At 33.4% G+C, this 24285-nt stretch overlaps 1 protein-coding gene across 6 annotated transcripts in view; it reads right to left on the minus strand.

Moving 5' to 3' along the window:
- Positions 1-24285, minus strand: part of PCNX1 (pecanex 1) — a 228766-nt gene continuing 204481 nt past the window's right edge. For all 6 annotated transcript variants that reach the window (XM_074290130.1, XM_074290129.1, XM_074290131.1 and 3 more), the window contains 6 exons: positions 20900-21130; positions 19758-20032; positions 16787-16992; positions 10265-10704; positions 9524-9664; positions 1-5560 (listed from right to left, as the gene is read on the minus strand). In XM_074290130.1, the coding sequence (XP_074146231.1) occupies positions 5420-5560; positions 9524-9664; positions 10265-10704; positions 16787-16992; positions 19758-20032; positions 20900-21130 (1434 nt within the window). In that variant the 3' untranslated portion in view covers positions 1-5419. The remainder of the gene's footprint in view (positions 5561-9523; positions 9665-10264; positions 10705-16786; positions 16993-19757; positions 20033-20899; positions 21131-24285) is intronic.

Genomic DNA, 24285 nt, shown 5'->3' on the forward strand with positions numbered 1-24285 from the left:
AAAAATGAAAAAAAAAATTTATTTCCTCAGTGTTTTACCCACTGTCAATACTGTCTTTTGTTGCAACACATTTGCAAAACAAAAACAAAAACAAACAAAAAAAAACCTCAGCTTTTATTTTCCATTTAAAACAACTACAATATTTACAGGCTGTTTCCAATAACACACACGCAGACACACTCACAGACACACATGAGTACATATATCCCTATTTCCAATCAATATCCATATGCTGGTAGAGGCAATATATGTTTTTCAGAGCCCATTATCAGAAAAAGTAAATCCATTATTTTACTCTCACACCTTCCTTCCTACTATGCTATTTTATATATTCCTTCTTCCATTTCCTCACGTAAAGCTCATACATAAGGTTAATGTGTACAATTTAAGGATGCAGTTTTACTTATATGGTGAGTTTTTTTTTAAAAAGCAGACATGATTTTTCCCCATTTCTATTTTTCAATTGTGAAATCAAGCTTTATATTCTGAAGGCTTATGAAACTTAACGATACTAAGCCTTGAAGCTCATTTGGAGCAGCCATCCTTTATATCTATTTCTTTATTTTGAAAACAGAACAAGTCCTAAACTGGGGGAACAACAATTAGCAGTCCATTCTCACCCTTGTGCTACATGACCTTCATTTCTTCCAGTTTGGCTCTACCAAGTCAGAAGCCATTAAGTATGGAGCATAATGAAGATAATAAGAGAATAGATATAACCCTATATAATAGGTATAAAAGCTTGAAACAAAGTTATCATATAACACTGGTGTTCTTAATCTGCTCTAGCTTCTCCCAATTTTTGAAAGTCTTAATATAAAGTTTTCTACAATTTAGAAGATGTGGACTTCATTTCAAAATCAGAAATTATTCACTTAGTTTAGGAAAGATATGTGGTCCATTTAAACAATATTGGAGAAATAGATACATATCTCAGACAAGTGACACTGTTGAAAAGATTCACAGTTTAGCTTAGCTTTCAAGGCAAAGTTAACAAACACTATATACTAGTTGCATATTTAGTCCTTTCCCATTTAGAGCTTTTAGCTAAACATTTAACCAATTTGAAATAAAAAAATTTGGAAACATATTCAGACTTTTCATGGGGTGAAAAGGAGTGAAAGGAACAAAATAATAAAATAGTTGGCTTTTTGTTCCTTAGAAAACAGGGATCTGAAGTTTGGACTAAAGAAACAATTAACATATTCTCTTCATTCAGTGATGCCTTATTATTATCTTGGGTAATCCAAACCCTGACTTCAACAAACATCCATTTCCATATAAGACTGAAAAGTGAATTTACATAATCCAATGACTTTTTTAAGTAAGATATACATATACGTGTGTATGTGTGTATATAATATAAAGATATAAAAAAATCTACATAATTAAAATTCAAGTAAAAGCCTTCAGAAATCATAAAAAACCATTTTTAGATCCAATATCACAATGAATTACATCAATGACAAAACACTAGTGGGACCACGTCCAAACAATATAATCAATAGTTCCAGTAACTTTTTTTATGATCATCTCACATGATGAAAGTAGGAATATGTCAAGCACTTCTATTAGCATGAATATCTATTCTTTTATAAGACCTAAATTTGTCCACATTCATGAAAGGATAAATAAACTAAAGCAATACAAGAATAATAACAATTGACAAGCGCAAATAATATCCCTGGAAGAATAACGTAAATAAATCGCAGTAGTAAATGATAAATCCATCTGGTAGACATTTTAAAGTCAACTAATAGCATAAGACATCTTTTCAGGCACTAGATAAATCACACGTAAAAATGCCTCAGGCTTTTAATTAATGATCCACTAAAACAATCCATCAACTTACATTCCAAGGTGAATGCAGAAGTGATGCTTAGTTGACACAAGTGCCATCTATTAAAGTTAAGATGTGTGCCTCAATATTTGATGAGTCTTTAAAAATTCACTAAAGTTGGATGTTGGAAAAGCTAACCACTAAACCAAAAATTCAAAAAGTATAAGGAAAAGTATATCTATTCAATAAGTTAGATTCCCCCCACCCCCCGGAAACTACTACTTTCATGGTTTGGCACATGGTCTACATAGTTTTCTTTACCTCAATATGGATAAGTACTGGTAGTACTTCATATTCCCTTATATTACTCTTTTTCTTTTCTAATATAAGAAATGCAGGGAAGGTAGGACATAACTTCATGACTTTTGGTAAAACGAAAGGAAAAATTCTTAGACTGATATGTCCCCCTACCCTTTTCTCTCTAAATCTTTAAAATTTGTCAGTGTTTTATATTTGGAAAAAGGATACATGAATTAGATTTAGAAAGAGTAACTTTCTGTAGTGAAAAGTAATCATGTAAGATCTTTATAGATATTACATTCAGAAAAAGGAGGGATCATACTGACTTAAGAACATGAAAGTGAACCAGTATATTCATTTAGAGGTTTCCTACTGGGGCTATTCTAGAAGAAAAACTTAACAAATCATAAGCTGTCCAATAGACCACTTCAGATAGAAAAGGAGCTGAAAAAGCAGACACCAAAGATACACTTGTAATTTCTATGAATTACAAAGGTTTACATAGCATATAAATTTCAGTACTTTCAAAATATGGGTCTCTAAAACTCTTTCACATATAATAACTAAGTTGTGAGTAATTTAAACATAAAAGTCACAAAATAGCTTTCTGCAGTCTAGTAGGATCTTGTACGTATTTTGAGCATCAGTGAAAAAGATTAAGAGGGTACACAAAATAGAATACCCTTTTGAGGATTAAAAACAAGAAAAATAACTCAACTTTCCCCCTTCTTACACTAGAGAATTTATAAATGCTTTCTAAATTACAATTACCTGATGCAAAAGAATTTATCATAACTACTGGTGATAGAATTATGCCAAGTTATAAGTCACTTGTACAAATTGGAGAAAATACCACTGAGGAAATGAACATTCAAGGTATTCCAATTTATAAAATTCTGAGATTAGGTTTTTCAAATGGAAAAGAGAGGGCTTTTATTATGTATAACTTTGCTTCACTTAAAGAGGTTTTTTAGGATCAACAATTCTTGGTTCTTTATATCAATGGATTATATTCTAACAAAATCTAACTCATTTCAGATGAAAAACATAGATTTCTCTCTTGAAATAAAATATTATTATATTGCACTTGAGACTTCTTTTGAAGTTGCTATTATGATAATTTAATATTTTTCTAGAAAAAAAAATTTATCCAGCTCTTGATTACACTACACACATTAAATTTTTTTATGAGCACAAATCAAAAAACTCCTGCTAAACCTGGACTTATCTTTCTTTTATCCTTAAGCCTTATTCCTAACCATCAATGAAGAAGACCATATATTTCAAAAAGAGAATGCGCAAATCCTTATGGTAAAAGGGATCAACATTAAACTTTGATGGTGTGCCTTACTTACATAAAGCAAATTTATAAATGTTATAATATATGTATCAGGGAAATAATGAGCAAACAATTCAGAAATGTCAGGCTATGCAAAAATTTGTTGGAAAAAACTCAGCTTACATATGATTTCAATAGCTGATATGCTATTAAAGAATATGTAATTCTGATAAGTAATTTTAGCGTGTACTAACTTAAGAAAAACCCAATGCAGTATTAATGGGTATTCAAATCAGATGCCTTTTAGTTCAGAAATAATTCTGAGTTAAAGCAGAGGGATCCTTTTAACAGAACGGCAATAATACTTTGTATTAATTCATTAATTTTCATCCCAGAAATATTTACTCCAAGATTTTCTTTGTGAGACATTTCAGTGCCTGAGGGAGAACAATCATACCTCCTTCCCAAGACAATTTAAACTGTCAGATCATATGGAGGTAGAAAGATGGCTGCTTCCAAATGATAAACTATATGCAGTGTCCTTCACAGAGTCACTCATATCAAAAGAGGAAAGACTCACAAAAGGGGAATTTTGCTAATGGAGTTAGATAAGAATATTAAGAACTGCAAATTAAATCTAAGCTGCAACTCCCACCTAACCTACCATAAGCTTAAGTTATGCATATCCCTGAATACACACATTAGAAAACCTAATAAAAACTAGGATATGTGACAACACATGAATTAAGTCAACTTCACAGTTATAAATATTCAAAATTAGTTATACAGAATATATAACCATAGGAAACAAAATTCAAGTAATAGAAAAAGAATGAAGAGAAAAGGAAAATAAAAGGCAAGGTGATTAAAGGTGATTTGATAATAAGGGCTGCACCATCTGTATAATTTTGTTTTATAAAAAGATTTTTTACTTGGATAAATTATTGAATTGAAGCTGAATGCTTTCAAGATATCCTTATGAGGCCCTTAGGTACCATAACCTTGTCATTCAGCTCTTTTGAGATTTGTCCTTCCCTTGAAAAATTAAGTGTTTTCTCTTGGAAATTGATACTAACCTAACTGATGAGGAGCAGAATCTCTGGGAAGTCTGTAAAAAATCAGAATCTTTCCTACTGTACTGGGTGCTCATCCTTCATGTGGACACAGTAATTGGCAGTAGTGTTCACATTCCTGAATGCACCACGAAAAATGGCTTTGGGAAGCAATGCCAATATATAAATAGGTTCATCTCAAGATTTAGTATTCCATACAAAGGAAACAACAAATGCATTGATATGAAATCTAACCTACTGAACCAACCAAGAAAAAGGATGAACAACATATCTCCTGCCATCTGTGATTATGTGGAAAGGGAGGGGGGCAAATCCCAGAGGCAATTTAAATAATGTTTTTTTTAATCATATATATATATGTATATATATAAATAAATGTTCTGAGCAATCTCAGACTTTTTAGTGCATTGCTGTAAAAAAATTAGTGCAGTTTTCTCATTAAAGTTTTTAGCTCACAAGGAATAAGATAAATCTGTCCATAGTCTCTTACTATGCATTAAACTTCTATACTGCTTTAGGATGAACTGAAAGTTTGTACACAAGTTGATTTTTAAAAATTAAGGTAAGTGGATTTCATATGTTCTGTGACCAAACATAGCAATTATTTTTGGCAAATAAATTAGAAAAATATGATGAGTTCATATTTTAGAAATGAAGAGTTTGTTGATTTAAAGCATATGCAATGCATAGAAAAAGTTTTTTTTTTTTTTTTTTTTAAAGAGATGCTTCTTAATAAAATCTTTATCCTTCATGCAAAATGTTTCCTCAGCAGCGAACTTAAAAAAATATTTTAACTTTTTTTGGGAATGGAAACAGTGGCAGGAGTGAGGGGAAGGGGAGAAAGTGGCTCATCTAAGCCCATTCTATTTGTCAAGTCCTCCAAGGCCTGAAGTGATTCCTGGGCGATTCTTCTCCTAGATCCTCCGTGCCTTTTCCAGTCTTGGGATTAAGGGAAGAAGAGATGAAATGTAGTCATGAAACATAGATTTACACTTCAGCCCCAAGTTCTAGAACTCCAGTTTCGATCACAGCAACATATTTGTCATCAATTTGGACCAACAAGATAGTCTTGTCTATATGGGATCTACTACCTGGATCTCTGCTGCAAGGCACCCATCGGTGAATCACCTGGAGAAGCCATAAAAAAATTGAAGTTAGTATCATTATCTTCTGGTTTAGGTTTTTTTTCTCTTTTTTTTTTTTTATTACATGATTTTTTTTTTTTTTTTTGCTGAGGCAATTGGGGTTAAGTGATTTGTCCAGGGTCACACAGTCAGGAAGCATTAAGTATCTGAGGTCAAATTTGAACTCAGGTCCTCCTGACTTCAGGGCTGATACTCTATACACTGCGCCATCTAGCTGCCCTCTACATGATTTTTAAGGTTCTTTTTCAGCTCCAAATCCTTTGATCTTAAGTAATACTCCAGTTCAAGATTCTGTATATTACAAAGCACGATATAACATTCAAGATTTGAGACTTGCTTTTGTAAGGCTGATAATGTTGGGTACCTTAAAAAAAAAATGCTTCTAGCTATACACTGACATGGGAAACACAAACTATCCAGTATGGACATTCTTAGAGAAATACTATTTTAGTTGCAAGAAGAATTAGTGGGGAAAGAGCTTATGATTTTTGTTGCTCTGTAGCTTAAGATTTTAATTACCTAAAAGCAGGCCAGAGTAGAATCCTGAGTGTGCAAGATGGTGTTGCTAGTTTCACAGGCAATTTTGACTACAGCAAGAAAAATTCAAATTCAAATCAAATACTCAAACTAATTTCCTATCATTTAATAAGAGTTTTTTGTTTTCTAATTTCTATCAAATTGGGGGGGAGGGGATGGGAAATAACAATCTTCTCTGGAGTTTATACACAGGAGAGAGCCAACATTTAATAGTTAATTCATAATTCTCCAGAATAATCAAAGTAAGCATGGGTACAATATATATATAGATAATGAAAAAATATTCTCTATTTGGCTTTAGAATGTATTCTTATGTTTTAAGATCACTGTCTGAAATTTTGACAATTCACAACAATTTAAACAAAACAGTAATACTTCTGGGAGAAGAAAAAACTTAAGAGCAATCTAACATCTCCTTTTCTTGCTTTTTAGCCTGTATTATGCCACTCAGACTGCAGTGAAGCACAAAGGAACTCACATCCTCCCATTAAGCTTATGTCTGGCTCACATTCCCTAAAAAGTAGAAAAGTGGAGGCTTTGCAGGCAGGCAGCTTTAGCCTGGAAGTTGGGCAGTTCTCAACCTAGGAGTCCTAGGAGATAATATTAATTCTGATAAGAAATTAATGTGATCTCTAGCTAGTGAGGAAACAGAATACTACTGTACAATGCTTTGGCCACATGACATCTAGGGTAATGTTTTAAAAAAAAAACTCTAGGATGACAAGAATGATAGAAATTCTACTTGGGATCAGAAGGCAGAGCTAGAATGAATAGAGTAGAAATTACAGGGGATGGCTATTGATTTAGTATAAGAGAAATCAAGTTAACAATGAAAGCTGTTCTAAAATGGAATGGGGTCTTGAGTTTCTTGTCACTGAAGTTCTTCAGAGTCCTTATGACTTACAAAGGATGCTATAAGCAGAATTTTAAAGAATAAGGAATGTACCATTAAACATCAAACTCTGATCTATGATAAATCAAGAGTTAGTTTAGAATTTTGCAATGTTTCAAGGTCATTAAGAATATTGATTATTATTGCATAGCATTCATTGTACATGTAGAAGGCCCAAGAGACTGAGTAGGATCATCTTATGGCCCCTTTCTCAAATTAATGTTTTTAAGCACCTAAAATACAACACATAGCATTACAAAGGAAACTAATTATATGTAAGTCACCCAAATATTTACCACAAAAACAATTCAAGAGAACCACTGGTTTAAAATCTAGCTAAGAGGAACTTATTAAATATATATTTTTTTGTTCCATGTATTCCTAGCATGGTTATTTTTAATAATAAAAATGAAGTCAAGGGAAATCCTAAAAGTGTTGAAATAGTAATTTTAGATGGATTTTTGTTTTATTGTTGGAGCTGGAGAGGTAGACATGTAGCTTAAAGAAGAAATTATGACAGCACGACAAAGAAAAAAAACAGAAGGACCTAACAATGTATTAACAGTATCTCATGTTTTAGTGATTTCATACTTACCATATGAGCAAAATTCAAGGCAAAATATTTGCTCACTACAAATGAAAAGATAAGAAGTATGGAAAAAAATCAAATGACAATTTATTCTATAATTCTAATTTAGCTTAGTAAGAAAGGACTGAAACTATTCAAAATTGCTCTGTTTATGATTTTCTAAGCATTATTTCTGACCATATAAGTAGCTGTAAACGATACCATTTCTTCTCTCAACTGAAACTTTTTGCAACTTAGCAATTCTGTAAGCAATTGCTTACATCTTATACAATGCAAGCAAATCATTCTGATATCATAGACATGATTTCTGAAAATTCAAAAACTTGTGTGCGACCATTTCTTCTTGCTAAAATTCTGAGCATAGATTTTCAAGATATCATCAATTTATTAAAGTTCCATGCTGTCTGTACCTAAAGCTTCATATAAAGCAAGCACAGCAGTATTTCCTGTTAAGGATAGAGCATGTGAATCCCAATGACAACCATAGTGGATTTTTTTTCTGGATTTGGCCTTTTCTATGTTTCTATATTTTTGCTATTTTAAACTGCCATCAGTTGTTCCAGTGAATTCTCTTCAAACCAGCTATATATGGCAAAACAGCATTATTTCACTGTAATAAAGAATTTAAGACAATTCCATCTATATTTACTTGTTAAAAAAAAACTTTAAATGATTTTCTATTTCAGTTTTTAAAAAGAAATTCTTTGGAGGAGAGTAATTATGTTATAGTTATCAAATATATATATAAGAAATGAATGGATATTATGGGACTTAACTGCCATGCAAAAGTTATTTAATTGAGAATTTACACATTTCATGTTTATATTCGGTGACAACTCACTCAGCTGTGTTGTGAGTCTCCGTCAACTTATGGTGACAATAGCATATGGATATCGACCGAAATCTGACGAGTGCTGACACAAATTTGATCTTATTTGTTCAGAATATTAAATAATTACTATACTACATTCACTGCCATTTGGGGCAAATTCGCTGTTAGTATCATTTTTGTTGATTTTGAATTTTTAATTTTGTTCTCCTAGAAGAAAGAGGATATATTTATGCAATATATGCATAATTTATGCATTTATGCCCTTTTTTGTATTAAATGTATTCTGAAGATTTTAGTGGCCATAAAAACTAATACCACTGATGTCCAATACTAACTCTTAATCCAGATGTTTAATAGCGATTTCAAAGTTAGGTCACTAGAATACCATCTATGAAAAGGTTTGCTGTACTTAATATTCTTTCTAGAAGATCATTTGACTATTTACTCCCTTCTCTATATACACTCAGTGTCAAAACCAACTTTTAGAACCAAATAACAAAAAAGCAGAATTTTATTATTTTTTTGTCCTCACTAGAAATAACAGTGATAGCCCTAGTGTTGTCTTTTATTAAAGTAGGGCAATTATGTTTTCCTGGATGAGGAATAACATGTAGTTTCTTCATGAAAGAAATGGACAGGGGGCAGCTAGGTGGCGCAGTGGATAGAGCACCAGCCCTGAATTCAGGAGGACCCGAGTTCAAATCTGGTCTCAGACACTTAACACTTCCCTGGCTGTGTGATCTTGGGCAAGTCACTTAATCCCAATTGGCTCAGCTAAAAAAGAAAGAAAGAAAGAAAGAAATGGACAAATAGAACTCAGGCCTTTTTTTCTATTAAAAGTATTTACAATAAAACGATGTTCATATAAAAAGACTTTATTAAGCATATACAACTTACCTCTCATACGCTTAAGAATAAAGAGAGGAAAGGCTTAGGAGACAAAGTATTTTTTAGAAATCTGATCTCAAGAATATGGAAGATCAAGCTCAAAACATGCAGCATCACAATCATTAAAACCATGTTCTAAAATTCTAAGTAATGCTTACTGAACATGTTAAACATCAAACCATGAAGTCAATTTTACAATAGGACTTACATGTCCTTCCATGCCTTCCTGAGGAGTCCAGTCTTTCCAGCTGTTCCTCCCAGCTTTTAACCGTATTCCCTCATCTGGCCACTGCAGTTCCTTCCTTTTGGACAGATTGATCCCTTCCAAAATCTGACTGGGGTCCACAATCTAGATTGTAAACAGAAATGATTTGATTAAAATCATGCTTTCTCCCCTCTGTCTTAGCTTCATAAAAATTTTATGAAAATGTAACAAGGATCCTTAATATATTGTACTCTTTGAAAGTCCAGATCCAGATTTCATGTTAACAATAAAGACATTTAAAAAGTATTCTTTCCAAATTCCTTTTATCCTATTGTAAGAGCTTCTTTCAGTAACCCAATAAGAACAACTAATAAATATTGGTAAGAAAATTATCATTTCAAAGATATATGCTTGCTTTTTCCAAGTAAAGACAGTCTAATAAAAGCTTTAGCACTAGCTTCAATTTTTCTAAGGTGTTCAAGTTTTCAGAAAATATTAGCTTCCATGTTTAAAGAAAATCCAATCAAATTTCATTTAGTAAAATTTACAAATAACTTTTAAGGTATTAGAAGTTCAGGATAGCCAAGATTATATATATATATATATATATATATATATATATATATATATATATATATATATATATATATATATATATATACAAGTTTATAGTACAGCTTAAGGTCACAAGGACAGAAAAGTCAAACTTGGAGGCAACAACATAAGCCTTCTTTCCTTACTTACTTGGATTCTGTAAATCACATCTCCCTTTTTGGCTTGTGGATTGTTGGCAGGACTTAAATTGCTGCCTGATTGTGAATCAGCAGCAATATTCTGTCCTCCTTCTGTCCCTAGAAAACCCACAAGGGCATGTTTGCAGGCTGGGATGCTTTGGCTGGAGCTGCTAGAAGATGGAAGGCCATGCTGCATACTGGCCAGACCAGTCAGGTTAGTTGGTTCCATTTGGTTCACCATGGAAAGGCGGGACTGGATGGATGATGGTAAGTTACGAAGGGAAATCTGACTGGTGGAAGAGCGCCGGCAAGGCACAAATCCTGTAGTGGACATTCGAAGGGATGAATGACGGCTACTATAGCAGTAGGAGGATTGACTGGCAACTGAGGCACGAGCAGGAGAATGCCTAACCAGACTTGATTGCACAGAGTGGGAGCTGTGGCTGGTACCTAAGAGAGGGGAAAACATTCCAGTAAGACTATCTAAAATACAATACTTTTAGTTTCTGAATCGTTGAGACCTTAGCCCCGCTAAAATAAAGAAGCATATATCTCACATGTAGAATTCTTGAAAACTGTAGTTTTAACAAAACAGTTAATAAGGAAACACAAGTTTCACTTGCTAAAATAATCTTTATCCTCAACTCTAACATGAGAAAAACTCCAATATTAACCTTAAATGATAGGATTTTATAATAATACCTAAGTCCTTTCTTCAGAATGCCACATATTTTAGAAATATTCTAAATAAATGAAATTGTGGGCCTAATAAATATAAAATGGATTATATGACTAATTAGTAAAGTAGTTAAATAGTTAAACCTAACTGTGGAAAATTCTAATTATGTCATTTGTGATCAATACTTACAACCTATGGTGGTAAAATGTATTATAATTTATAATGGGAAGCAATATTAAAGTTATTAAAATTTTATTAACATCTCTGAAAAAAGTAATGAATAGGAGGGATGGAAAATTTGATTAAAATACTGCTTACAAGTTTGCTTTGAATCTAGAAGCTAGGTCTACTTTGAGCAAGCAGGGAGAGAAGTTCTCCTTCACTGTTCACAGTAAGTGGTAATATCCAAAGCCACGGTTTCCTTTCAAATTATCATGTCCAAACATACAATGCACACTTAAATTTTTTGGGGGGAAGGGTAAAACCATGCAAAAACAATTACTCGATGTCTCAGAAACCTGGCGCAAAGAATGCATCAAGCCACAGATTAGAGTTCTTCAATTACATCTGGATTTACTAAGACTCAAAACATGTAGCACAAGCATAGCATCTCTTAAATCATGTATATGACTAGATATGTCTCTAGGACAATATAGTACGATGAAGTAACTCATTCATATTCTCTAATCTATATAATCAATACTTTTGTGCTTAGCAATCTATACTCCTCTATCTCCACCATTTAATATTCCACTAATACTCAAGATGGAGTTCAAATGTCAAGTCCTTTAGGAAGCATTTCCTGATTAATTGCATCCCTCCAAATTCTAGTATCTATCATTCTTACTCCATTCTCTTCTATCATGTAACTTAATAATTATCTATTTACTTTATGGTATTATATTTCTGAGGCAGCATAGATAGAGAACTAACCTCTGAGATGAGGAAGGGAAAATTTGGGTTCAAGTGCCACTTTTGATGTATCCTGATTCTGACCTAGGCAACTTTCTGAGTTTATATATTATAAAGAAGATGGAGGTGCTTTTTCTTATAGAATGCTACCTATATAGTACTCCCTCAACGTTGTGGGGTATGAGGGACAAGAGAAAAAGGAGACAAAGATTAGGGCTGCAAAAACCTTATGAATATAAAAAATTTTAGACCCCACCTCAAATCTTTATTTATAATAAGTCTGATTTTATACATTTAACACATACACAAAAAACAAATAAAACAAATAAGTTACTACGTCACAGATTTCCTTCCATGAAAAGCACAAGATAGGATGATCACATAACTAAGTCCAGATGATAGCTACAAAAAGGAAATACCCAAAGAAAGCACAATTCCTTTAAGCACACTTGACACTTATAACAAAATTTAACTTTTATATTAAGTATATATGTATATGGTAGTAAATGATATAACTAATTATATATAGTACTTATGTATTTGTGACTAAGGTTTTGTAAGTTTTTCTTCACATGTGCTCATTATCTGAGATTCTCCCGAGTACCTGAACATCTCAAAAAATATCCATTTAATTATCCATGTACAATGAAATCACAGATTTGATTAAAACAAAACAAAACAAAACAAAAAACCACATATATACTAATGTTAGGCTTGAGGTTCCAGTAGCTACCATTTTAACTTTCCATACAGAAGTTTATGTCATACTTTGTCAACTAGGCCAGCTCAACAGCCTCAGGGACCCTGGGAAGAAGCTGCCATGCTTAAACTGCTTGTTTTAGATTTCTATATTTGGAGGTTCCAGAGAAGTGTCAAAGAAGTTTGTTGCTCTACCAAGTCATTGCACTGAAAAATTTTAAATGTCTACTGTAGGCAAAGCACTGTGCTGTTTTTTTCCTTTATGGACTTTCTGGCTTAGAAGGGGGATTAAAATGTTGCATTAATTCCTGTCCATTACAGAGGAAAACATGGGGACAGTTTTGATATTATTACATGCAGTGTGCTGCACTTGTGGTCTTACACCCCTGAAAAGAAAGCAAGCCACCTTTTAATAATTCTTACAGTAAAGTATATTCTATTACATTCATGTTCCTTATTTTGTTTCGCTATTTTCATAAACAACAGGCATCTACTTTGTTTCAATTTCCTTGTAACTATGGAAAGTAAAGCTATAAATATTTTGGAATACATGTAGGTCCTTTTCTTTTTGTCATCTATTTTTTTACTGAGGCATTTTGTTTTTGTATCATGTTTGTTTCTGAATTTATTCTTCCCTGACACACAGAACCTTCTTTTTTGAAAAGGCATGTCAGTAAAACCCACCATTATATAACTTTAATAAAGGATCCAGAATAAAACTATTTTATAAAAAATCCATCATTTCCATATGAAAATAACAAAAACAAGAAAGAATAGAATAGAAAATTTCATTCAAAATCACTACATTTTGTGGATCTATTTTGACTATTTGAATTTGTAAATGTCTTTCTCAAATCTGAGTTGGTTAGTGAATTCCCTATTTATCAATACTGTTCTCTTTTAATTATTCTCTTTTTATTCTTCAAATGGATTGATTCTTATTGTATCTTTATTATTCTTGTGAGCTTTCTACTCTTCCTTGGGCTAACTTCTGCTGTAGAATTTCCCCCCCTCAATAGTCTTTTATTTTTCCAAATACAAATTAAGATAATTTCCAACATTCATTTTTCTATGATTTTGTGTTCCAAATTTTTCTTTTCTTGCTAACTCCTCCTCCCCAAGACAGCAAGCAATCTAATATAAATTAAACATGTACCATCCTTTTAAACTTATTTTCATATTTGTCATGTTGTGCAAAAAAAAATTCTGTTGTAGAATTTTATTCTATGGAATTCTACTGTGTATCTTTCCTTCCTCAGAATCCTTTGTAATCTGTTCTTCCCAATTCTTTCCTATCCCTTTCCACCACATTTATTTTTTATCTTCCCAAATTTTGATAAATGTTTTCAAATTCATTTCTCTCTTCTCCTTTTCCTCTGTCTCTCAGTACTTTCGAATCAATACCACCATTCTATGTTGTACAAGCAGCAGCTTCTTCTTCAGTGAATAGATTCAACAAGTATTAAGTAACAAGCATTTTGCTATCTCCTCTTTAAGAAAAGCTCCATCCCTAGTGGTAGATAGTTGTTCTTCTTCAACCATTCAGTCTTTTGACATTAAGTCAAGATTCTCCTCTGTCTCTTCAAGTTCTTTTTCTTATTTGTTTTCAAACTGAAAACCTATTTTCTATTTTCATAAGGAACAAACTATTTCCTCTGACTTTAGCAATATAAATTTTTTCAATGCCTCAGTGCTATGAGCTCTATCTCAACTCCTAACCCCAATATACCGAACTTCACCTTCATATTACCTTCATATCCACTTGGACATGTTTTGTATTCTTTGTTCAAAACTTTGGCTTTATCATTGACTTTTTTTCCCCTCTCATCTTCCATAATTTCTCAAAGTTCCTTCACAGGATCTATAATGTAGAACTAGAGAGGACTTTACCTTATCTAGTCTAGTCTCCTCATTTTTCATATAAAAACAATGAGACCAAGAATATCTGACTTAATAGCTCTACAAGCTTGGGTAAAACATTACTCCTTTTTGGACTTCAGTTTCTCAACTGTAAAATGAAGTGAGGGTTTGAACTATATTGACCACTAAAGTGAATTATTAAAACAAAAATCCATGAATTGCATGGATCTTATAAAAGAAAAGTCAATTGGCAGACAGTGACAGAAGAATAGTCTTGAGAAGGCACTGGAGAACAAAGAATATGTGTTTCTGGATCAAGAAGAATAAAAGGAAGAATAACTTCTTCTCATGGATAATTAGAGAGGGTTGCAAGAAATAGTGTCCTCAGGGCAAAATCAGGTTTCAATTAATAGAGTAAGAAGGAGGAAAATACATTGGCAAGGAAATTTGTTGAGAATGCAGCACATAACGGGATGGACTAGAAGTTAAGAGATTATTTTATAGAATACACTTGTAGAAGAATAGAATATATTTGTATATTTATTAAGAAGCAGTATAGAATGTCACCATAACAAGAGTGTTAAAAATAAGTACAGCACGGAGGAGACTGGTGTAATTTGACACATTTATTGATTGAACTAAAAAAATAAAATATTCAGTGTTAATTGGCTCCAGTTAGAAATGAACACTAATCATTTAATGGCCCTTATTACAATACCTGTTCCTTCAGCCCTTTTCTATTCCATTGTTCTTTCAGGATGTGGGCTATGACACATCAGATAATCTTGGCTTTAAATTTTCCCACACCACTTACAGCTATCACTTCAACACAAGTTGAACTTCTGCAGATTGTAGCATAAGGATGACCATGTTCTCAAAGGCTATACATGGGAAATGTAAGCTCAGATAGGTCCTAAAAAGGCATAAGGAGTTGGGCTATAGAAGCTATGATCTGGAAACCATGCTAATTAACATCTGAGCTATCTGAGCTGGCCCCAAGCTAATGAATTCTTCAAATTTCAGTAAATTACCGATATTTTTATGATCTTTATTGGTACAGAAAATAGACATTTTGATGAAGTCAGATTCTCAAGGTATTTATTAGTGGCAGTGATCAGATTTAATCCTTTAGAAGAATGCTTTTATCTGTATTCCAAAAAGATTAAAAAAAAAAAAAAAAGCCAGGGTGGGGAGGAGAAGAGAAGGGAAGGAGACTGATACATACAAAAAATATTTATAGCACCTCTTTTTATGGTAGCAAAAAATTAAAGATTGAGAAGATGCTAAATGAATTAAGGTATATGATTCCGATGAAACATTGTTGCGCTATAAGAAATTATGAGGAAGTTGGTGTGGGAAAAACATAGGAAGACATATTTGAACTGACTGATGCAAAATGAACAGGAGAACATTGTACATAGTAAAAGCAATATTGTAATGATGATTAGCTGTGAAAAACTTAGCTACTCTGATCAATATAATGATTAAAGATAAGTCTGAAGGACTCTTGATGGAAAATGCCAACCATCTCCAGATGAATTTTTATATGATTTCCTTGCTTTATTTATTTTTCTTTTCTTTTTTGTTAGCTGACTAGTACAGAAATGATTTGCATGATTTCACATATGCTAAGATATCTTTCAGGTATTGAGACTTGTGATGTTATTAGCAATGGAGGACCCTGGGAAGCAGTGTTGTAGAGTGGCTAGAAAGCAGTTAGCAGGATACAAGTTCAAGTCTCACCTTTGACACACAGGAGCATTTCTCAAGGCTCTATGCAACTCTCTGCAAACAATAGTCTTCTATGTTGGTAAAGAAAATTCCTCACTAGGTACTCTCTAAACTAAACACCTCACAAGTGTAGTTAAAGAAAATGGGGGTCTTTATTCTACTAAACTCTAGATTAAGATATTATATAAAAACTATCTCATGGTGGGGCAGAAATCATGAAGAAAAGAATTTTCTGAGGAACAGGAAATGGTCAAAAAGGATAAAAATCATTTGAAAGGGCTCATCAATGGCGCTACTCCTAGAAACTGCCAGAGCAAATATAGATAAAGGAATCAACTTGATTGAGAGGCTCTATGGGACAGTAGAAAGAAAAGCAGCTTCTCAAACCAAACTCTCACTAGCTGTGCAATCTTGGGAGACTCAACTTCTTTGTGTCTAAATTTTCTCTTCTATAAAATAGAGTGCTACAGAAAACTCTCCCTAAGGGCCTTTCTCATCTGAAAATGCTTTGGCTTGAGGGTTTTCTGGATGAGTTATTAAAGAGAGTGAGCAATTAAGCTATCTAAGTCGGCTTTTAGAATCTGTCACAATCATAGTTAGTCACTGTAGCAAAAACGTTAACACTATCACACAAAAAAAATTCATAATTACCAAGTGTTGGAAGATGAGATGTGACAGGAGGGTAGAGCCCAGTTCCAGGCCCTTGTCCTGAATTTCCATTGCCTCCTTGCAGCACATTGCTGTGAGGTTCATTGGCACTTGTTGCATTATTACTAGGGCAGGAAGTCCCACCTCCTGTATCCGAATCTTCAATGTTCCCACCACTGTTACAGCCAGCTCCACAACCTTTCCTTAACCTGTAAACAAAACAGAGCCCAGAGCATTACACTACTTCAAGGTATGCATTCTATCCAAGTTAATTCTAATAATGCTTACCACATAGAACTATTCAAAATGACACTGAACACACAAAAAAATCTTGTTATATTTTTAAAGAATGAACTAGGAACCACCATCCCCTTTCCATCAAACCCAATCTGCTTCACTTTATATATCCTAAATTTAATCCTTCTTACATTAATAAGGGTAGTATAGTAATACTCTGGGGTACCATAGAAAGTATATTTGACTTAACCCCAATTGCCTCAGGAAAAAAAAAAAGGTATATTTGAAATGATGTCTGCTTGATGGCTGAAACATGTACATACCTTAAGACATCATTAATTTGTACTGCTATCCTGCACTTCTAAAAAAAAAATCTGCAAATTTCTTCCCATCTCTGGCATTTTACATTGTTTCTTTTCTTCCTCCCAGGGAAAACAAAGAGCTCAGCCCCTTTAGACAGCTTCCAATATAATATTCTAAAAAAGAAAGTACCTATGTCCATCACTAACTCATTTTCTATTCTCCCTTTTTTCTGATTAAAGTTGACATTAAAATAGTAAGGACTGTCCCTTAATGCCATATGATAGAGCAAATGTAATAGATAGCAAGCAATATATCAGAGTCCTGACATAGTCTAGAAATGATTAGAAAGAGAGAGGAAATAAGAGAAAAACCTCAGAGATATTGGCATTTAATTAGCAAATGCAGTACTCTCATAATTTTAAAATATAATATTACAATGAATTTTAAATTGACATGAAGTCTGTGAGTGGGAGGTTATACAACTTGCCAGAGATAAAATGATTTGTGACAGATAGGGAAAAAAATTCAAGATATCTATTTGTCTCTTAAGTCAAACAGCTCTTTAAGTCATAAGACCAAATACTTCTTTTAAAAAGAATCAAGGAAACATTTATGTTGTCTATTTCTTTGACTTTCTTCTTTTTAAAAAATTTTTTTCTTTCTTCCTCTATGATTAATTACAAAATAAAAAAAAAAAATTAGAAAAAACCCCAAAATATTGCCACATAACCTAACAGAACATGGGAAGATTCAAAAGATATAACAATAAATTTCAATTTCAGGAAAGCAAATATAATAATAGAAGAGATTATATATTTATAACTGTCCATCTTTTAGTCACTTCTTTGTAGCTTATTCTTGTTTTCTGCTGTGCATTCTTTACTTATTTTTTTTCTCTCCTTTCATCTTCCCTCTTGACCCCCCTCTCCCCAAGCAGGCTATAATTAAACACATGTATGTGTGTATGTGTATTTTCATACCCAGACACTCCCATATACACCCACCTACATGCATACAGATATATATATATATAATATGCATTTACACACATGTACCTGAAACAATAGTTGACATATAGACTTCTCTCATGATTGAATCTTTAAATGACTTTATCTGAGATTAATGAGTAGTGTCCTAATTTTTTTTCCTAATGAATTCTTTTCCTGATTCTTGTTGTAGTATTTGTATATATTTTTTATTTCCTGACCCTGCTAATTCTTCTACTTTAATTTTATACCTTAACTTGCCTTGCAATTACTTAACCTTCCCCCACCCATGGATCCCTTCCTTACTTTCTTCCCCCACCTTTATCCCATTCTCATTAATCTACAGACCCTATCCCACTAATCCCACTTCTTATTTCTTTATAAATTTGGAGGGTGTTATATCCTTTATGATATGTATATGTATTATTCCTTATTTAACTCTTTCCTGATGTGAGTAGTTTTTCAGAACTACCAACCCTCCTCTGCCCTCTAATGCCTGTCAGTTCTTCTGTACCTCATTCACATAGCATTATGACTATTTTTACCTTTTCCTAGATAGTTTGACTTTTTAAATTCAGCTCTGCCTCAATCTTTCTTTTGAGTTACTCAATTATTGATGTCAATCTTAAACATATGGCATACATTTTCATGTAAAACAAACAATTTATCTTTATTGAGTCCCTTGATATTAAATTTTGGCTCTTGTATGTCGCAAGTTCAGATTTGGTTGAGACAAAGTCCTGAAAATCTGCAAGTTCACTGAATTCCAGTTTTTCTGTTCAATATTATGGTTAATGGTATTTGTGACCGTAGGTCTAGTTTTTTGATTGTTGATATGTATGTTATTCTAGGGGCTGTAGTCTTACTTTCTTTTCAAAGACTCAGAAACTCCCTTGTCTCTAAAACTGCTCTATAATATAAGGCTACAATCATCTTAAACTTCTTGGGTTGTGTGAGGGAAGAGAAGTAGTAGAGAAAAGGATGTGTATATATGCTGAGTACATAGAGAACTGAAAAAGGAAAAGACTCCTTTGCCTTGTGCAGTGGCTCAGTGTCAGAAAAGACAACATGCATCTGCAGCACATGCATAATCATGAGCCTTAAATAAACATAGAACTTTCCCTATTGCTGGGATTGAATTAAAAAAAAATCATTCAATTAATGATCTATTTTTTGTATGTGTGTGGCTAACTGGCCCACACAATTTAGTAGTATATGTCATAATTTAGAATGAGAAAAACAATGAACTAGAAGACCTGTGTTTCTGTAATGAAATAATTATGATCTCTTGTAACAAATGTCACTGTATCTAGCTTTCAGTTGCTGAAACCATAGATAATACAATCAGTCATAAGGATACTAATTCTATCAAATTCTAGAGAATTAAGATTTAACATCATGAAATGTACCACACATAGCCACCTCCTTCCTGGTTCTCCATAGCTCACCTGTGCCAGGTTGATATTACAAAGTTTCTGATATTTCCCAGACTGATAGGACCCCCAAGAATGTCCTTTAACTGTTCATGGCTGTCAGAGTATGATGTTGTCAGGGGTGAGACATAGATGGGGTAACCAATAGGCTGATCACATGATGAATTAATCATGTTTCTGAGAGCTTGCTTTGCATTTTGGATGCTACCTCTTTCCGGATTACGGTTGCGCAAGAAAACTAGTTCTTGTTGTTGTCCTGCCCAAAGGCCACGAACACATTCTTTATTCACCTGTAAACATGGAAAAAATTGTCTAAGAATCAAATATAGTTTTTCTCCTAACTCTAAAAGATATCACAAGAACAAACTATGAATATCAGCACACAAAGATAAATGAAGATAAATTAACCAATTTCCTTCACCATTATCATGTTGCTATTGTTAAATATTTAATGAGACTACACAAAACTTGTTCCAATTACTTCTGACCTATATTAAAGTCAAGAATGATGGCTTTTTCTTTTCTTCTATATTTAGTACTTTAAACGATGCAAACCATAGAATGAAGCTGGGTTATCAGGCATTTTTGAAACAAACAGCTGCAAATAACTGATAGCACATCAAACTACTCAAATATGAATGTGAGAGTTAAGTCTTTCTGAAGAGTATGGTAGCCATAAAAAAGAAAAGTGAAGTCATTATGGTTCAAAAACTCAAGAGGACCGAAGAATTAATTGCAAGTGGAACTTAATTATTATGAAGAAAAAGTTACGTTTTTACTACCCAGGGATTACTGTTGCTGTAGTAAAACTTCATAAGACAAATACTGCTCAGACTTCTTGGGCAAGGGGGGAAGAGAGTACCAAAATCTAGCTAATCAATAATTAAGCTTACTGAAATTAATACTATCAAGGCTTTAAAAGTACATGAAAATTTAGAAATGAGATTAAATCAGTCAATATTAATGTTCATAAGTACTGCCGTATTTTGGAGCAATAGTATTCTATCCATAGAAAAGGAATAAAGTTTCATTTTTTAAAAGATATTGTGAGGTGATTTATAAAGAGCTCACATAATCTCAGTGAAACCTCCAGCCAGACTAGCCTCCAAGCTCATGAAGCATTCTCAGTGATATAAATCAGTCTTTAAGGAACTTACTTTGATAACTCTGAAGCTCAGGTAGCGCTTATTGAGCATGATGATCTTGTATTCATTGGTGCCATCATCCATTACATGGCGTAGAGCAAGTAGGGATGGAGAGTTAGAGAGGACTGCACTTCTCCAAGCAGGGTCCCCTTCATGAGCTATTACCAGATTTTGTTCATGAGACATGATGGCTTCGTAAAGAACAGTAGGGTCATCATATTCATCTGGAGAAGTAAAATGATCCTAAGCAAGGAAAACAACATTTATCCACTTTTTAAAGAACAAAGAAAAGTGTTTAATGTAAAACTAAAAGTCTATGTCTCTGGAATAAAAGTCCTTTAGAATTGGCATAAAAGTAATATTTAACTTCCATCAATATACTTACTCTGATGATAACCAATCTGAGGATTAGCTTTAGAGCACTGGCTTTAATTTTAATGTGCTATTGCTGCCTAAGATGACTTCTTTTCCTTACATAACTGTGTTATGACTAATTTTATTACATGTTATATGACACATTAATTATGACAATTTTAAGAGTATATGATTTTGCATATTAAACAAATGATATGCAAATGATTTCTTTTGAAGGATATTTTCTTATTATATCTCAATATAAATATTGAGGGATATTTATATATCATACATGCTTGTCATAAAAAACAAATTTTTCCTAGGTTTCTGATGATTTTTAAAAATCAAATCCGGTTAGAATTTTCCCTTACAGATGCATAATTGACACATCAAATTCAAAAGCACTGGATGAGGGATCCCAATCTGGCAGTCTTCACTGAGCAGCTGCCTTAGATGGTCCATAAAGATTTTAGGATTTGTGAGGTTCAAGAACAAAGAAGATAAAAAGAGAACAATAACAAGAGACTATTCAAAAGTTTGTTCCTAAACTCAGCTCTTCAGGAACAAAACTTCCTAGCTTCCTATATCCAGTTATGGGACAGTGGAGGCAGGTTGTGTTATGGCAGGAATACCAAGGCCTCTTTTCTTTCCTTTGCTACACGTTGGACTACATGTTGAAATGGAAAAAAAAACAAATTGGCAGTCCTTTTCAAAGCAACCCATGGACCATTCTTGACAATATTGTAACTAAAGACAAATTGCAAATTCCATACAACTGTATAGAAATCCAAGAGGAAAAAGCTGAAATCAGTAGTTGAAATGATAATGGAATTTAATAAGGAACCTCAGAGACTGGCCATTTTATCCTGTCTCATAGGATCACTCTTACAAAATTTCTGACAAGAGGGTCATCTAATCTTTTAGTGAATTAAAAAACATTTTTTAAAGTACTTGTTAAGTGATGGGATTTTTAAAAAATGAAATAAACAGTCCCTACCCTCCAGAAGATCACAATCTTTTGGAGAAGACAACACATACAAAAGGAAGCTGAAAATTCAAGAGGGAAGGAGAGAAAGATATCAGGTTTGGGGATAAAATGGCAAAGCCAAGATGAGAACAGCTGGATAGGAAAAGAAAATCTATGATCTCATCATCTCCTTAAATGGAAGTTCTGGAAAGAAACAGCAGTGTTCAGCTTACATATGAACAGGGGTACTGGAATGCAATTCTTCCTTTCTCAAAACAAGGTATCTGGTTTTAGTGTGCCACAGCTCAATAGAATATTATTGCTCTATAAGAAATGATGAGCAGGCTAATTTCAGAAAGACCTGGAGATTTACATGATGCTAAGTGAAATGAGCAGAACCAGGAGATCATTGTACACAGCAACAGCAAGATTATGTCATGATCAACTCTGATGAACATGGCTCTTCTCAACAATGAGGTGATTCAAGGCAATTCCAAGAGATTTGGAATGGAAAATGCCAATCACATCCAGAGAGACAACTATGGACTCTTGAATGTGTATTGAAGCATAATATTTCATCTTTTTGTTTGTTTGCTTTTTTCTTTCTTATGTCCCCCCCCTCCTCTATTTTGGTCTGATTTTTCTTTCATAACATGACAAATATAGAAACGTTTATTTAGAGCAGCTATGTGGCACAGTGTATAGAGCACCAGCCCTGAAGTCAGGAAGACCTGAGTTCAAATCTGGCTTCAGACACTTAACACTTCCTAGTTGTGTGATCCTGGGCAAGTCACATAACCCCAATTGCCTCAGCAAAAAAAAAAAAAAAAAAAGATAGCACATATTTAATATATATCAAATTGCTAGCTTGGAGAGGGGGAGATTAGGAAGGGAGAGAGAAAAAATTGGAACACAAAGTTTTACAAAAATGAATATTTAGAAAAAATACAATTGAGGGGAAAAAAACTTTGCCATACCTCCCCACCCCACAGCTGCTATTTCTCATCCAGCAAGGAGGTACACCTTTAAAATGGCAAAGAAAAGGAGAATCCCTTCTACCTCACCTACTGCCCCATTGCTAGTTATCAATACCCATGAAGAAAATGAAGAAGCTGATGGAACGAGAACTTCATGAAAAAAACAAAAAACAAAAACAATTCATCATCTATGTTCTCTCATTACCCTCTTTTCCAATACTGCATCTTTGCCTGAAAACCTCTATTGAAAGGGATTCATCTGCAGAGTGAGGCTATTCAATTTTTAGATAGTTCTAATTACACAGAATCTCAATCTGCCCCTGTAATTTAAACATATTTCTCTAAGTTCCATTTGCTATAGTCAAGTAGAACAAATATCCTCCTTCTTCCACATGAGAGCTTTTCAAATACTTAAAGGCATTCTTTTTCTTTTCTTTTCTTTTTTTTTTTTTTTTTTGAGGCTGGGGTTAAGTGACTTGCCCAGGGTCACACAGCTCAGAAGTTAAGTGTCTGAGACCAGATTTGAACTCCGGTCCTCCTGAATTCAAGGCTGGTGCTCTATCCACTACGCCACCTAGCTGTCCCCCCAATCTCATTCCTAGACTAACATTCCTGATACATTCAAATTGATGATTATACAGCAGTATGTGCAGTTTAAATGTGACAATAAGAGCTGACCACAGGACCAGGGTAGCAGCACCACTTTTTCCAATGGCCTGGACAATTGTAGAATAAAATTGCTTGTTCAACAGACATAACAAATTACTGACACATAAGAGTCTGCAGTTCAATAAAACTCCCAAATCTTTTTCATGTGAGTCGCTATGCTTTAACTTATCAAATACATCCAGACACTGTCATCCACCATTTTAGCTCTCCTTAGGTTTGCAAATTTGATAAGCATGCCAATTTTGTCTTTCTCCAAATTAATGATCACAATGTTGAAAAGAAAAGGGTAAACACAAATCCCTGAGGCATTCCATCACAAATTTCCTTCCAAACTGACACTGAACCATTAATGATTGCTCTGTAAGTTTATTTGAACCTAATTATACTATATACTAGCTTATAGCTCTGCATTTTCTTTATATGAACAGCGT

The sequence above is a fragment of the Sminthopsis crassicaudata genome, chromosome 2, assembly GCF_048593235.1.
Source record: "Sminthopsis crassicaudata isolate SCR6 chromosome 2, ASM4859323v1, whole genome shotgun sequence".
Classification (NCBI taxonomy): Eukaryota; Metazoa; Chordata; class Mammalia; order Dasyuromorphia; family Dasyuridae; genus Sminthopsis; species Sminthopsis crassicaudata.